General features: G+C 39.3%; 1 protein-coding gene across 1 annotated transcript; it reads right to left on the bottom strand.

Annotated features, from left to right (window-relative positions):
* Positions 1-2072: 2072 nt before the first annotated feature.
* tcerg1l (transcription elongation regulator 1 like) lies at positions 2073-15653 on the bottom strand. Its single transcript, XM_052027604.1, has 5 exons — positions 15540-15653; positions 12711-13133; positions 6739-6882; positions 4751-4940; positions 2073-4344 (listed from the first exon to the last, which is right to left on the bottom strand). Exons 2-5 carry the CDS (start codon positions 13029-13031, stop codon positions 4136-4138), a joined length of 864 nt encoding a protein of 287 aa, XP_051883564.1. The 5' UTR covers positions 13032-13133; positions 15540-15653; the 3' UTR covers positions 2073-4135.
* Positions 15654-15911: the final 258 nt, after the last annotated feature.

Here is a 15911-nt window from a genome sequence, read left to right as displayed (position 1 = left end):
AAAAAGACAACACCATAAACAGAATTCTACTGCAACAATCCTGGCCATTCCCTTTGTCCTATCCATCCCCTCATCTGCACACTCTCTGCAGCTTAAAACTAACTTGTTTTCTCACTTTCCCATTTCTGACAAAGGGTCTTCAACCTGAAATATTTACTGTTTCTCTTTCCACAGATGCCGCCTGACCTCCTAAGCATTTCCAAGATTGTGTTTTTATTTCAGATTTCCAGTACCTTCAGTATTTTTTATTTTTAATTTATAATCCCTTTATATTCATCAGAAGTTAAACCCTGAGGGAACCATATGGCCCGAACATGAGAATGAAAAGAATAGTTAACATACTAATTGACTACTTGGTGGGTTTTAACCAAAGCTAGTATCTGAAAATTGAATCACCGTTGCTTTAAAAAAATTGCTAATCTCCTTTAAAGAACATTAACATCCATTCTGAGCAATGCTGCATCATTCAAGCACTGACATGTAAAGTGAGTCAGTACTATTAAAGAGCTCCTACCCTGTCAGCTCTGGAAGGTGTCTATAAAATATAAAAATAATGTCCTGATGGGGGACACTTTAAATCACACATGAATCACTATTGTTAGCATGATATACACCTTTTGATCGTGAGTTATAATCTTATGATCCAACCATTGATGAGAAGTAATTAATGGGCACCATATATGTTGATGATTCATCACATGCACAAAATATGACAGATATACGAGAGATGAACTTGGGTGAAGTGCCATGTCCAACTTCCCAGTGGTTATGACTTCAACAAGAAATGAAAATAAACACTTCCAAATAGACACAAAACCTATTTTTGTGCAATTTATACAAAAAATACAAATACTAATGATTCCAATTGTTAATTTTAAATCTGAGATGGATGGATTTTTTCAGAATAAATATTAATATATATAAGGAAATTGAATTACATGGAATTAGAATCCTGTTTAGTCTATGACCTCATTGAATGGCAGAATAAGGTAGATGACCCAAATAGTCGATATGCAATAGCATCACTGTGCAGACTTGGATTGTTGGTGTTAGTATAGCAAAATTTTTTTTTCCCAAATTGGATAGTCTACACGCTTTCTTTCCTGCAGCACATGCTTACCTACAGTCAATGGAGCTTGAAGAGTCACCAATGCTTAAATCAATACTGCCACTTTCTTACATTTACCTTCATCTGCAAAGATCAATCAAGCTTGTTTTTTTGTTTTTCAGCAAACAAAGAACCCCTCTAAGCTCATCTGACCTGAAATTTAAATAGGACAAAAAACAGCAGGCAAAGTTTTAAATCATAAATAGAAAGTATATTCTTTGTGTGTGCCAGATTATCAGGATTTGTAAGCTAGAAATGAATCACAGGTCACAATTTGGACTTCCTGTTCTAAATAGACTAAGAACCAATAAATCACCAGATACTCAGAGTAAAAGCCAGCAGCTATGAATCAGTGATAGCCATTCCCAGGGAATCATAAACACTGAAAAAGTTCCGATTGACTGGAAACAGGAAGATGTAATTCCCACAATGGGTAATTACAGGTTCATCAGCCTGACCTGTGTAATCAGAAAACTAATGTGATCAATAATCAAACAAAACAAAAGACTAATTCCATGAAGATAACCTCATAAATAACCAGCAGTATTGCTATTAAAGGAAGCAAATCTTCTATGCCCATCTTCAGGGTATTTCTTATATAAAAGGAGTGACATTCTAAATTAGAAACTTATTGCTGGGCGTCTCCAGACCTCAAAGTGCTACAAGCAACTATGCCACAATTTGTAAACAGTAACTTTTGGGGCACGAACTGTATATAAGTAAATTATTGTAAAGGGAAGATAGAAGAGAATAGGTAGAATCAGAGAAAATAAAACATTAAAATAATTTATAATTTACTTTTCTTAATATGCTTAAGTGATCCAGAAAGTAGTCTTTCTACAAAGTGAATTCAATAGGGTGAACAGTTGGGATTATCAGTGGCAAATAAAGTTTAATTTAGAAAGAAAACTAGGAGGCACATGTACATCACTGGTAGAAAGATTACTTTTTTTTCCATTTTTTTGGGGATGTAGGCTCTATTGGTAAGATCAGCCTTTCCTGCCATCCCAAAATGCCCTTAAAGTGGTCTACAGTCTGCCGTCCCTCTTACACAATATTGTTGTGTATGGAGTTCCAGGAGTAAAACACACCAACAATGAAGAATCAGTGACTCATTTCCAAATCAGGGTGATTTGTAGGGGAACCTGCAAGTGCAGTTGTCCACATATGTCTGCTGTTCTTGTCTTTGTTTGGTGTCGAGTTCACAGATTCAGGAGGGCTTGGTATATAATTGCAGTGCATTTCATAGGTGCAGCTATGGGCAATCTGTGGTGAAGTGTTCAGGTGGTGGACTGGGTGCTGATCATTCTGGCTGCTGTTTCCTGAATGGTGCCAAGACAGGTGACAAAGCAAAGTTAAGGACATAAAAACCCAGAAATTGAATTTCACTAATTTGCAGCATGCTAAGTGGAGGCTACATTTTGCTTTTATGTCAAATTGAGTGTTATTCTGAAAAAAAATTGCTGAAATGGGGGATATGGTCATGTGTAATTTCCTTCCATTTAATGTGTTAGAAACTGCTCTACATGCTTACATATGGAAACAGCAGTCAAGCACTCAGCTACCATCCAATTTATACACTGCCTGTTGGGAAACAGATTGGTGTTGTTAAAGAATTCTCCTTAGGAAAAGCAAGGGTGGAGGAAGGGTTTGCAATCAGGCTGGAACAGAAATCAAAGGGTAGGTAAAGGGTTAAGTGATGATGCGCTGGCTAATGAGGCACCCCAAGCTATGTGGCGATCCGATCAAGCACTGTGTCATGAACTAGCGCCCTGTGCCACTGCAATTATGAAGGTTATAAATTGCAGCATCATTGGTGCAAAGGGATGCAACTTCCGTCTGGGCTGCCACTCAGCAAGAGGACAGCACTGGTAAATCAATGTAGGGAATCAGTGAATATAAAATTGGTCTTAACATGGACCCTTTAATTCACATGTGGTTCCTGAGTTTCTGTTTGACACAATCCTTGAGTGAAAACAAAAGACATAGGCATCTTTTGATCCAATTTCTACAGATAAGTCAGAAGTGTGTACTACAGGAGATATGAGGTCCAATGGGTGGGACCTGGGCCAGAGCTAGGAAAATACACTGTAAAATGTGCAAAAGGGTTTTTGCGTAAATGTTTCATTTCTAATTCAATTTACAGACTATGTATTGGCAAAGGGAATTGGATAAGTGGCTAGGTAAAAAATTGGCAGAAATGGTATAATATGCTGAAACGTGGTTTATCCAATTTATTTGGAAGAATAGGAAAACAAGAATAATGGTTAATGAAGCAGGGACTACAGAGTGCTGTGGTACAGAGGGGTAAGGAGTGTCCCCATACATGAAACACAAAAGGTTCACATGAAGATACAAGAAGTAATTAGAAAGGCAATTCGAATCTTAACATTTAAGAAGATTCAATAACTTGATTCCAGGAATGAAGGGGTCATATCATGAGGAGAGATTGATCAAGTTAGGGCTATACATAATGGAGTTTGGAAGAGAGAAAGTGAGGAGGAATATCGTCTCCAAGGGGGTCATGAATCTTTGGAATTCTCTATGCCAGAGAGCTATGGAGGATGAATCATTCAAGACAAAGACAGGCAAATTTTTGAACTACAGGGGAGATGTGGGAAACAGCAGGAAGCTGGAGTTCAGGCCAAGATCAAATCTTATTGAATGGCATCGAAGCCACGAAGCCTACTGTTTGTCTGATTTCTTGTGTTATATTCTTATGTCGAGCTTCTCTAGCGTTGTTGGAGCTGTGTTCATCCAGGGAAATGAAGAGTGTGCTAAAGGAGAAATTAATATAGCTTTGGGATGGTGCTTCACCCACCACACTTCAAATAAATGCAATAGAGAAAGCTGGGTTACACAAAGTAACTAGATTTGTACAAATCCCCAGTTTTGGCTAGGCTGTATCTAGAGCACCAACCATGGTTACAGTCACCAGAATACAGGTAGACTTCAAGTTCTCATGACTGCTGTGAGACTGATGCTCAAGGGGAAAATCTCACATGGAACCACCTGATGTTTGAGCTGTTAGGCCTCCAAAAGAGCATAAGAAAAGATGGCATAAAGATACACAGAATATTTAGTGGAATTGACGAATGAAGCAAACCCAAAAACATGCTTATGGTTGTTGCTGTAACCATCAGTTTCATAAATGTCCTTCAGGAGAGGAAATCTTCCATCCTTATCCAGCCTGGCCTTTATGTGAATCAAGATCCACCCCATGTGATTGACGCTATCTGAAATGGCATAGCAAACCACTCAGTTCAAGGCAATTCAGGATGGACCCAAGTGCTGGCATTGCCAACAGAACCCAGACACCCAGAAAGGTGTAGAAAGAGTTTAAGAGCACACTAGTTCAAGGTTATGGAGGACAAAATAAGGACAGATGTCAAGCAATATTCCTTTGCACAATTATTGAAAAATAGCATAGTAATGCTGTTCAGCAGGAACAAATGAAATTAGGATATTGGATTTTCACTTTAAAATGAAACTGGAAAATGTATTCATGAAAAGATGAAATTCGTATTCTTGAAGGGCACGTTAAATGTGTTAAGAGGTGAATATTATACAAAAAAGATAAAAGATGAATAGCATGAAAATTAACAGCTGACATCAATTGGTTACATTAATTAAGCATCTCACCAGTAATGGATTGAGGTGTTACCACGAGAAAGGGTCTGGAGCCTGTCGATGATGTAGGTTTGGTTACTGCTGATAGCGCCACTGCCACTTGATTTGCTTTTAAAATGGGCTTTTTATATCCATGGAAAAATGTGATGTCCTCTGATTTTCCCCAAGTTGACTCCACAGAAATTGCATTATTGAAATATACCTGTGTGCAACATAAGAGCTAATGAATATACTATTTAGTAATAGCCAGTGGAATTATTGTCAGTCATAATGTAAGTTATTCCCCAATATAAGAAAGGTTGCGCACAGGGCTAACTAAGCCAAGTTCAGAGAATTAAGTATAGAATGTATTGAAATGTATTGAAAATTAAAAATAGCTTAAAACACCAGAATCCAACATTGATAAATGAAAACCTGATTCATACAATTATCTTTTATTTGTGATCAAGTGCACTAAGTGGCTAACTTTACTGGATCAAATTATGCCAATTTTAATCATAAGTAGACAAGTTTATTCTAGTTTCTGTAATAGAGACCAATTTACTTCATATTAATTAAATAATTCATGAGTTATTTTGGAACTTGGCTGAAAAATATTCTAATTATTCATTCTCATTCATCTTGATTAAACCACATGGTCATCTTAATTTTACTTTTTCAAAAAATCCTGTTTAATTTAGTTCTCCTGATTCTTTCAAATAAATAGATAAAGGCTAAAAAACAGGTACAGTGCTGCATTGTGCAAATTTCAACACTAAACTTCCAGTCTCTGCATCCACATCATAAGCCCTCCTGCCAATAAATACCTGAGTCCGAACCAGTCTGTTTGCAACCATAGAGCCATACTTAACCATAAGACATGTTTCAGACCGCACGTTTGTGCCAAGTCAAAGCAACTCGGTTTTCACCACCATTACACCTTTCATCAGCTGCAGAAACTCTTATTAATGCTTTTGTTAACATCGATATTTTTCATTGACACATAATCCTAGCCAGCCTACTATATGCCATAAAGTTGAGATAATCCAAAACATTGCTTCAGTCTCCCAATGTGCACCAGATTCTACGTCATGCATCAATCCAGTGCTCCCTTACTTCAGGTTAAAATTTTAATCCTCATTTTTAAGTCCCTCCAAGGTCTTATTCCTCCCCAGATGCAGATTTACAACCTTCTAAGATGTCTGCACTCTTCCAATTGTGGTAGCTTCTCTATCCTTTATTTTATTGCTCCATGATAGCCAGCTATCCCTTCAGATGGCATGTCCATGGGCTCTTCTCTCAGTATCTCTGCTTTTTTCACTTTCTCCCTTTAAACCTGTGCTCTTTTGGCCATCTACCCAAGTATCTCCATAATGGCTTGGTGTCAGGTTTTTTTTGATAATGCTGTGACACACTTAACTAAATTAGACAATCTATGTGATACTTTGGCATGTTTTACTAAATTGAACAGTCTATATAATTGCTAATTGTAGTTGTAAATCATAGGTATGAAGGAATTTAATATTAAAAATATGAATTATTCAATAGTTCAAATTAAGCAATGTAACATGGCAATGTGAAAATTAAGTGCTAAAATTTGAATTAACAGATGACTTGAATTAAATAATTTTGATTTGCCAACTTTGATTATAATAGGAGATAATATACAAATATTTCAGTATTGTAATGGTCCATTACTGAATCATTGCAGCTGAACTATTGTCTGAAAATTGGTAGCCCCAACATCATAATTTACTTCAGACAATGAAAACAAAAACTTGCATTTCCACGATACCATCAACATTGTGCTTCACAGGAATAAATTCAAACAAAATTTGGCCCACATTCTCCACTGATTTTGTTGCCTCCCTTCCATTAAAAGTTCAGGCCTTACAATATTTTCCACTCTATCAAATATAAAATAGGTGCTATCCTCCTCAACTATTCATTTCCAGGTTAGACATCATGAAGTTGGCATTACAATGTTTAACAAAATGCTTTCATTCATAAAGAAATCTTACTTTGCAATCAGGGGTTCTTTTATCCACCCAGCCCTTACTTGATGGTCTCCAGGAAGAAGTGTGCATATGTGGAACTATGGGAATGAAGTCCATACCAACAGGTGGAGGAAATCCTACTACTGGGGGATGCATTATTTGCTCCCACTGTAAAAACAAAATATATAATAATTAACATATTTTACCACCAGTAATAGGAAGCTTCACTTACATAGATAGCAGCCAATATAATCAAGGACCCCTCCCACCCCGGTCATTCTCTCTTCCCCCCTCTTCTGTCGGCAGAAGATACAAAAGCTTGAGAACGCGTACCACCAGATCCAAGGACAGCTTCTACCCACTGCTATCAGACTCTTGTATGGACCTCTCATACATTAAAAGATGAACTTTTGATCTCCCAGTCTACCTCATTGCAGCCCTTACACTTTATTTGTCTATCTGTACTGCACTTACTCTGTAACTGCAACACAATATCCTGCACCCTGTTTTTTTTTACTACCTTGATGTAATTATGTATGGCATGATCTGTCTGCATGGCATGCAAAACAAAAGCTTTTCACTGTATCTTGGTACATGTGACAATAATAAACCAACACAAATACCAATAAATTGCAAATTATTTCACAAAAAGTTTATTTAATAACAAGCTTATTTAGATGATGGGTATCCAATGGTCAAACTCAGTATTTACAATAATGTAAAATAAAAACAGAAACTACTGGAAACACTCTGGAGGTCAGGCAGCATGAACATCATCTGGATGTTGCCTAACTTGCTGAATATTTCCAGCATTTTCTGTTTTCTTTTCAGATTTATAGAATCTGCATTTTGTTTCAATTTTTCATTTCCAAAACTGTTCAAATTAAGAAAACCACTGAGAGCCACTACCGATTTAGAATAAATAAATACCACATACTTGAAAGTCAGATTGATAAGCAATGGGATAACTTTTCACCTTTACTGCTGGATGAAAACTCAAATGGATTAGATCACCCGTTTTACCTATAACCGCATTGTTATTTCTTGGACTGGAACTTCCTGGGGTATAGGAACAGTTCTGCTTGGAACTGCCTGTAATTCCCTGCATTAAGTATCCCCAATTTGAGATTCCCTTTCAAATACAGAAGTCCTGAACTTGATACCTGCTTCTTCTCTGTCATTTTGCAACTCTATTCTGACATTGGCATTTGCATGGAGTCCAGCATCAGAGTTTGAACTTGCAACAGTTTATAGAGTTATACTCATAGAGCAATACAGTACAGTACAGGCGCTTCAGCCCAACCAATCCATGCCGGCCACGGCGCCCACCCAGCTAGTCCCAATTTCCTGAGTTCGGCCCATATCCCTCTAAGCCCCACCCCTCCCATGTACTTCTCCAAGTGCTTCTTAAATGATACTATTTTACCTGTCTCAAACACTTCCTCTGGCAGCTCATTCCATATACTCACCACCCTCTGCGTGAAAAAGTTGTCCTCAGGTCTCTTAAATTTTTACCCTCTCACCCTAAACCTATGCCCCTTAGTTTTGGACTCCCTTACCCTGGGGAAAAGACTGTTACCATCCACCTTATCTAGTTCCTCAGGACTTGAACTGGGGGATATTCCAGCTAAACCTGTGGCAAGTCGGAACTATCACAGAAAATCCAATTAATCCAATGGAGAGGATCAGCCACAAGGGCCTGGATAAGTATTGGAGAATTTACATTTTTTTGGATTTTTTATTTTTAACTTTTTTTTAAATTTTGAATTTTTTATTTGTTCTTGAATGCTTCTGAATGTGGTTTCGCTAGCTATTTTCCTTCAGCTGTTTTATGGGCATGGATAGTTCTAATCAACTCCTCAGCATAACTTTGTGCAAAGTCCTTAATGATATGTGGATCCACTTAGAATCTGGGTCATACAGCAAAATGCAGCAGTAGACTGTGGAAGGTAACCAAGTATTTAGCCACTCAGGTCAGCAATAGGAGTGAGCAGCTTGCCTTTTGCTGCAAATCCCAGCTCACAGATTTGAGTGGAAATCAGGCAGTGTTTAAAATACATGGCTGGTGAAAATTTGCCCTCGTGAACTTGAAAAATAAAAAACACATACATAAACTCTACTAAGAAAGTCAAAGATTAAAACTGTAAGATTTTGATCTAGGTTTCAAGGACAAGTGAACTTGTCCTCTTTTGCTATCCTGGACATCAAGAGCACACTGGAACCACCGCATACTTCATTGCTTCTCAAGCATTGTCAACAAAGACTAAATCACACTGCGAGTTGATCAATTTAAAAGCACAGGTTTGAGATGAAGATAAATTGAATTCTACTGCATTTTGCACATTTATAAAGGTCAGTGACGATTGCTTTACAATTGATATTACAAAGCTCCTAACACATTACAAATGGACTAAACTATATTAAATAAAAGATTGCCAATTACACTGTGCGATCACTACTAATACAACTGATAAGAAAAGGTTGATTTTTTTCAATATGAACTGAAGCTTCTAATCTGACATACCTGGATGAGTAAATAACGTTGACATATTCTGCACAAACCTTATGTTAATAAAGTCTTTTGCAGCCAAATAATCAGCTTTACCCTAATAAGAAATTCCTAGTCTACAACAGCAACCACAGCTGTGTAAATGGCATCCTTGCTTCTGAGGAAATTTTATGCTCAAGCCCTACTCTAAAGACTTGAACACAACTCTAGGCTGACACTCAACTGCAATACTGTGGAAGTGCACCACAGTGGGAGGAGTCATCTTTCAGGTGGCATGTTAAATCAAGAATGCAGTTGTCCTCTGAGGTGGGTATGGGAATCCCTTTCACATTATTTCAAAGAAAAGTAGGAGAGCTTTCCCTGAGACCTTGTCAAATATTTACCTTGCAACCAATATGACTGAAACAGACTATCTGGTCATTATTATATTGTTGTTTATGAGACCTAACTCCATTCCAATATGCTGCCATAATTCCAGTACTACAACCATGACCAAACTTCAAAAGTACCTCACTAGATGCAAAATGGTTAAGGGCTTTATATGGTTGTGACAGCTACTGCATGAATGCAAGAAGTCCCTGTCTTCTCCTTGTAATTCAAAATTGTCTAGTGAAATCTCCAAAAGTTTAAGTAACATACAGCACAGTATGAATTCATTTTTCCTCCAAAAGGGTATATGGAATTAATTCACAGAATCATTGGTACTTATTGGATTACCAATCAGATTGTTGAATTCTTGCCTCTGAATTTTCAGTTTTATGTCACATGCTTATTTCTTTGCAAAACGTTTTCGATGTCCATTTTAAATAAATGTTACAAAGCAACACCCTGCATATTTTTTGTCATAAAAAAACAAAGAAAGCCATTCAATCCTTCAAATTCTTTTTACCTTACAATTTTAAGTAAAGAGTTAATTATCTTTTCTACACTGCTATTAAGGTGACTATAAGAACAGAAAGAAATAGAAGCAGGAGTAGGCCATTCAGCCCCTTACACCTACTCCACCTCTCAATAAGATCATTGCTGTTCTTTTACCTTGGCACTACTCTCCTACACTAACCACATATCCCTTAATTCAGATGATATCTAGAAACCTATTGATCTCTGATCTACAATTTCTGAACTTGTACCATCTATAAGCATTGATATGACTCGATATATTTACTTTCAAGAGGCACTTTGTAAATTTCTCAGTTTGTGCCAATGCAATACTGGGAAACAGTTTAATTGCCATCAGATTGCTCTTAACAGTTCTGCTGCATAAGATTCTAAACCCCATCCACATTTACCTCTGTCGGGAGGATCAGCACCGTGTTATGCTTAGGGTCTCTGTACCTCAGACTGTGGGGTCCTAAGCAATAAAGCATTTTGAATACTAAAATGTATATATTCAAACTCTAACTTTATTTCACAGCCCAGCTTGGTCTTCACTGCCATGTTACTACTGTGATTATGGAGATGACAAAATACCAGAACACATATTGTATGTAATGGAAAACTCATTACTAAGCTTAAGGAATCATGAATTATCCCAACAAATCAAAACCAGAAAACAAAATTGTAATATGAGCATTTAAGACAATCCTTCATTGAAAAAATATATGCTGGGTTTGTATTAAAAGTATGTGTTGGAAATATTGTAACTAAGCCTATTTCTGATACCACAACACAAAATATGTGCAGTAAAAGTTTCCAGTATCACATGGCTAATAATTCCAAAGAGTAATAATGAATTCATGGTTCACTATTGATCTTCTTTCAAAACCAGAAAAATCTGTGATGAGCCATGCCACAATAACATTTGGATTAGACTATCACAAATTATTAATAAAGATGAGAAATTCTGATGGTTATAAATCATAAGTGCAAAGTTGGAACAGCACATAATTTGAAATCTGTAATGATGTTACATATAACATGCTAAGTCATTATGAAAAGTAGTATGTTTTTTTTTATCTATATAGTACATGCAAACACACACACATACTGTGTGGTATAAACCTAAGCAATTGTTTGTTCTGATAATTGACCCGAATGTATTGCCAATGGTGAACTACTCGCACTTGCCACTGATCACAAAGACAAAGTTATACTTTATGATTGCACTGACTACTTGTTGCCTGGAGCAATCCTGATTCAAACTTTGTGTGATGTAATATCATCACATGGGCAAGCCAAAACAAGTCCCACCCACAAAAGGGCAGTTTAGCAGTTGACTAATCCATGCTCCCAAGCTTACCAACAGTCAAAGCTGTCAAGGATTGTTCGTGTGCACATTCAGAAGCATTCAAAATGTCCAAAAACTATTAAAATTAAATCAATGAAAGAATTAAAAGCACATTTAACAATGAAATCTTGGAACAGCTTTATGATGTTCTTGCAATCATACTTGGAACTTATCGCCTTTCACCATATCAAAAATATTTCTGTTCTTAAAGGCTAATGCTTCATATTAACCTAACTCACAAGTTTTATCTGTCAGTTAAAGAAAATCAAAACATAATTGCAGTGTAAAGTCCATAATTTATTTTGTAGTATGTAAAAAATCAAATTTCCCCAAACATACTGCATTTACAAAACATTTTATGCTTTGTACTTATCTATCTATTATATATCACATTCAGCTTTGCACCTCCATCACCCAACACAGCTGCAGAGTCAGGTTAAACCCAGAAAGTAGCATGCTCTACTGAATATTCACCAACCCATTACTAACTGCTTTTTTTTAAACCCTTAACATCATTTGGAACACTTCGTCTCCTACTCTCAATCATGTCAAAACCAAACTTTCAAGATGAATGGAGTCACAAAGATAAAATTGTCTTGAAAGCTTTCATCTTCAACTACAACTCCCATCCAAAGCCTCACCTCTCCCTAACTCTAATAATTAAGTCCAAATTATATATTCTTGTATGAATTCTTCAAACTTTCAACAAAGAGTCTGTGTCTCATTCCTTGCTCTGTATCAACAACATCTGCTTCAGCAGTTATGGCTTCCAACCATAGTCTCAACTGCTCCAACTTGACACATCATTTTCTGCCCTTCACAACTTCCCAAGGTTCTTCTCTTTCCTCATGTTTTTCCTCCTACCCCATGTTCCCTTTATTCTTTTGCTTTGCCAATCATTATCCAACATCCTGGGAAGTTTTATTTTATGAAAATAACTACAAAAATATCAATGACTGTTGATAATTCAACATAGAGCAAGCCCCAACTGAAATCAAACTAATACATATACTAATATTTTTATTATTTATATCAGCTTTAATAAGAAGAATATATTATTTTCTGACCGTTTACAAACAATTTCAGATTCAAATGTTAAAATGATTGTAAGAATAATGAAAAGCATATTAAATGATCGGTTTAGGTAAGTACAGCTCTTGCAATTTTTGTGTAAGTTCCTAAATGTCTCAACAGCATTCCTCATGCAATCACAATGGATTATGGATTTTGTTGAAGTGTATTGCTTTGCTACATTCCTACCTGCACAGTTGGAAGTGGAAGCTGAAGAACAGCTGGTTCTGGTGGAGAAGGCAGGACCATCAAAGGAATGAAAGAATCATAAGGGATTTGCCATCCGGATGGAGCTTGCAGAAACTCAGGAGGACTGTGTGGAGAAGTCAAGGGATGAAGATGGGGAGGGCCAATTATTCTAAAAAGACCAGGTACAGTTGGAGCAGCCCAAATCCAGGCAGGTGGCTCTTCATTCATCGGCCAGATCTGATGTTGACCTTTTGATCGTGGAACAGGAAACATCCTACACCTTATATCCCACAGTCCCAGAGTGTTGCCTTTTACAAACATTGTCAATTGAGTTGCAGCACATACAACAAAAATGGAGCAGAGAAGCTGTACAACATGGTGGGAGAATCCAAGAACATTTGTCCTGGCCTAGCATATGCTCATCTATTAAAGAAAGAAAAATGTTATGTATTTATCTTCCCCTGCTTTACAATATTCTCTTAAATCCTATGTATTTTTTGTTTCTAATTGTTAAGTAAAAAAATTAAGTGACCATTCATAATCAGCTAACTCAACTTGATTTCTAATTGCTGAGAATCAAAATGAATTATTTTCCAATACAAATGAGGATAATGCAAATCAACACATAGCATTGGCAGTAATAGAATTATTTGAATATTCATTTAAAAAATCCCATCCACACATTCCTTCTATCTAGTTACAGCATGCAGAATAATTATGTAACAACTTGATAGCATTCAATGTTGTACCATTGAGCAGTTTGTAAAATTGTTGATTTCAAATTACAAAGGCATTTTTATTTAAAAAAATAAAGTGACTTCAGATTGGAAAAGTGGTTTTAGATATTTTAACAGTCAAGTTTCAATTGAAATTCTTTTTAAAAAATGCTTCAGCAAACTACAGCATCCATAATGCTTTGTGCTGACAGTATGGGTTGCACATCTTCAGTAATGAAGCCAATGAACCGTTGCCTGGGTAGGAAAATTAACAAGGTAAACAAACACAGCATAATGAAGATTTTAAAAAAGACTCTCGGAAAGTATGTTGAATTTGAAAGCACTTTCACTTATTTGAAAGCAAAACCAATTTAAAAATTGCAAAATGATACAATTGTAGCTTTCAACAACCACACCAAAAGGTTTACAGCTACAGTGAACCCCATACCTCGCAAAACATCGTTATTTCTAAAACGCCTTATGTCACATTAATTTTATCATGTCCCTCATGCCTACAGTTTGCTTCCGATATTCTTTAGTAATATAAATCTCATTACAGTCCCAAAGGTCATGCAAAACCTCATTGTTTAAGATAATTTTAATGTTAAAATATCTCAGTCCTGTAAATAAATGAGAATTGATCTAATAAAAGAAAGCACAAAGTTGTCAAGATGCAAACAATCTAATATTTAGAAAGGACATTAAATGACTTAATGCACATCAATTGTCTTTCTTGTGCAAAACTAAAAATCGTAAACAAACTTATCGAAATATAACATTCAGTCTGTGGTTAAGCATGACTATTAATGAGGTTTCCCCAAGCTACCCTGCTGGCTTTAGACATATTGTTTTTTATACACACACACACACACACACTCAAAGGCAGAGTTTTAACAACACTCAGTATAAAGCCAACCGCAGATATGGCAAATTATCTCTACCTATTTGAAAACATAATGCAAATATTTAGAATTAAGGAATCAGACCAGTCTAGTGCACCAACTTTGAATTGCCAGGTCTATGCACCTCATAGCGCTTGCTCTTTCGCGATTGTGCCCACTTTTTGCAGTCCTTTAAACCTTATCTTATCTCATCTCATGAAACAGAATAAACCGCACGCTCGGCTGGCAGATCAAACTGACAGCGTCCTATCCTGCTTGAGGCAGCTTCGTGACTGCAGCGGGGAGAGAGCTCCCAGGCTGCTGTCCAATGCAAGACCACAGGCGCTGATTTTATTTTTAATCTGAGGGGTGGGGAAAGTGATGACTGGATTTCGGCAGCACTGTTCGCACTCCACAGCAGCTCTGGAACTGTTACTGTGCGGCGGGAAGCCTGCGCTGAATATTCCTCAGCACCTTGGAACAACCCCCACCCCTCCCTTGCACACACACCCCCCACTCCCCTACCCCCAGATGTCACAAATTAAAGCCACCCGCTCACTTTCGCACCATACGCGGCCAAAATAAGTTTCCGACTTGAATTGCACGGTGGAGCCGCGCTCCTTTTAACAAACGCTCCGACGCAAGGCATCTGACTGTGTGGGAAATGAGCTGGTAACTCTAAATATGTGTGTGTGTGTGTGTGTGTGTGTGTGGTGTCCGCTCGCTATCCGCCAAGAGGGGGGGGGGGGGGGGGGGGGGGGGGGGGGGGGGGGGGGGGGGGGGGGGGGGGGGGGGGGGGGGGGGGGGGGGGGGGGGGGGGGGGGGGGGGGGGGGGGGGGGGGGGGGGGGGGGGGGGGGGGGGGGGGGGGGGGGGGGGGGGGGGGGGGGGGGGGGGGGGGGGGGGGGGGGGGGGGGGGGGGGGGGGGGGGGGGGGGGGGGGGGGGGGGGGGGGGGGGGGGGGGGGGGGGGGGGGGGGGGGGGGGGGGGGGGGGGGGGGGGGGGGGGGGGGGGGGGGGGGGGGGGGGGGGGGGGGGGGGGGGGGGGGGGGGGGGGGGGGGGGGGGGGGGGGGGGGGGGGGGGGGGGGGGGGGGGGGGGGGGGGGGGGGGGGGGGGGGGGGGGGGGGGGGGGGGAGGGGGGGGGGGGGGGGGGGGGAGAAAAAAAGTCATCACCACTCGGCAAGAAAACGCCTCAGCGGGAGAAGGGAGATAACTAAACGCTAGTGAGTTCTCACCTCGAGCAGACGCCTCCTCCTCGGCACTCAGCGCACCCCGAGTTTCTCAGGGCGACCGGCTCTCCCTCTCCTTCCCTCCACCTGACAATCACCGTCTCTGGGAGAACAGTGTCGGACGCCCCCTCGCCTCCTCTCCGCTCACCGGTACTGAGGCGACTCCACTTGGACAAGCGGGAAATACAGTTAATGGCAGATGCCAGTTTGAGGAATTCAGGGTCCAACCAAAAAAATAAGCCCGGCTCGCAAGTACAAGAGGTAATCACACATAAACGCGCCCTGCCTCCCTCCCTTGCACCGCTGACGGCTCAGCTGCCAGCACTCCCAACCGCCTCGCACCCCCACTCGCAGGGACGATGTCGTTTTTCTGCCCTC

Source organism: Pristis pectinata, chromosome 12, assembly GCF_009764475.1.
Source record: "Pristis pectinata isolate sPriPec2 chromosome 12, sPriPec2.1.pri, whole genome shotgun sequence".
Classification (NCBI taxonomy): domain Eukaryota; kingdom Metazoa; phylum Chordata; class Chondrichthyes; order Rhinopristiformes; family Pristidae; genus Pristis; species Pristis pectinata.
Note: the sequence above shows the minus strand (reverse complement) of the source record. Positions and strands in the feature narration are given on the sequence as shown.

Coding starts and splice junctions, on each gene's coding strand:
- tcerg1l (XM_052027604.1), bottom strand. CDS start 13,031: ATGTTTGTAAAAGGCAACACTCTGGGACTGTGGGATATAAGGTGTAGG. Junction 4,941..6,738: donor AAAGAACCCCTGATTGCAAA/GTAAGATTTCTT, acceptor TGTTGCACACAG/GTATATTTCAATAATGCAAT. Junction 4,345..4,750: donor AACACCTCAATCCATTACTG/GTGAGATGCTTA, acceptor ATGCCATTTCAG/ATAGCGTCAATCACATGGGG.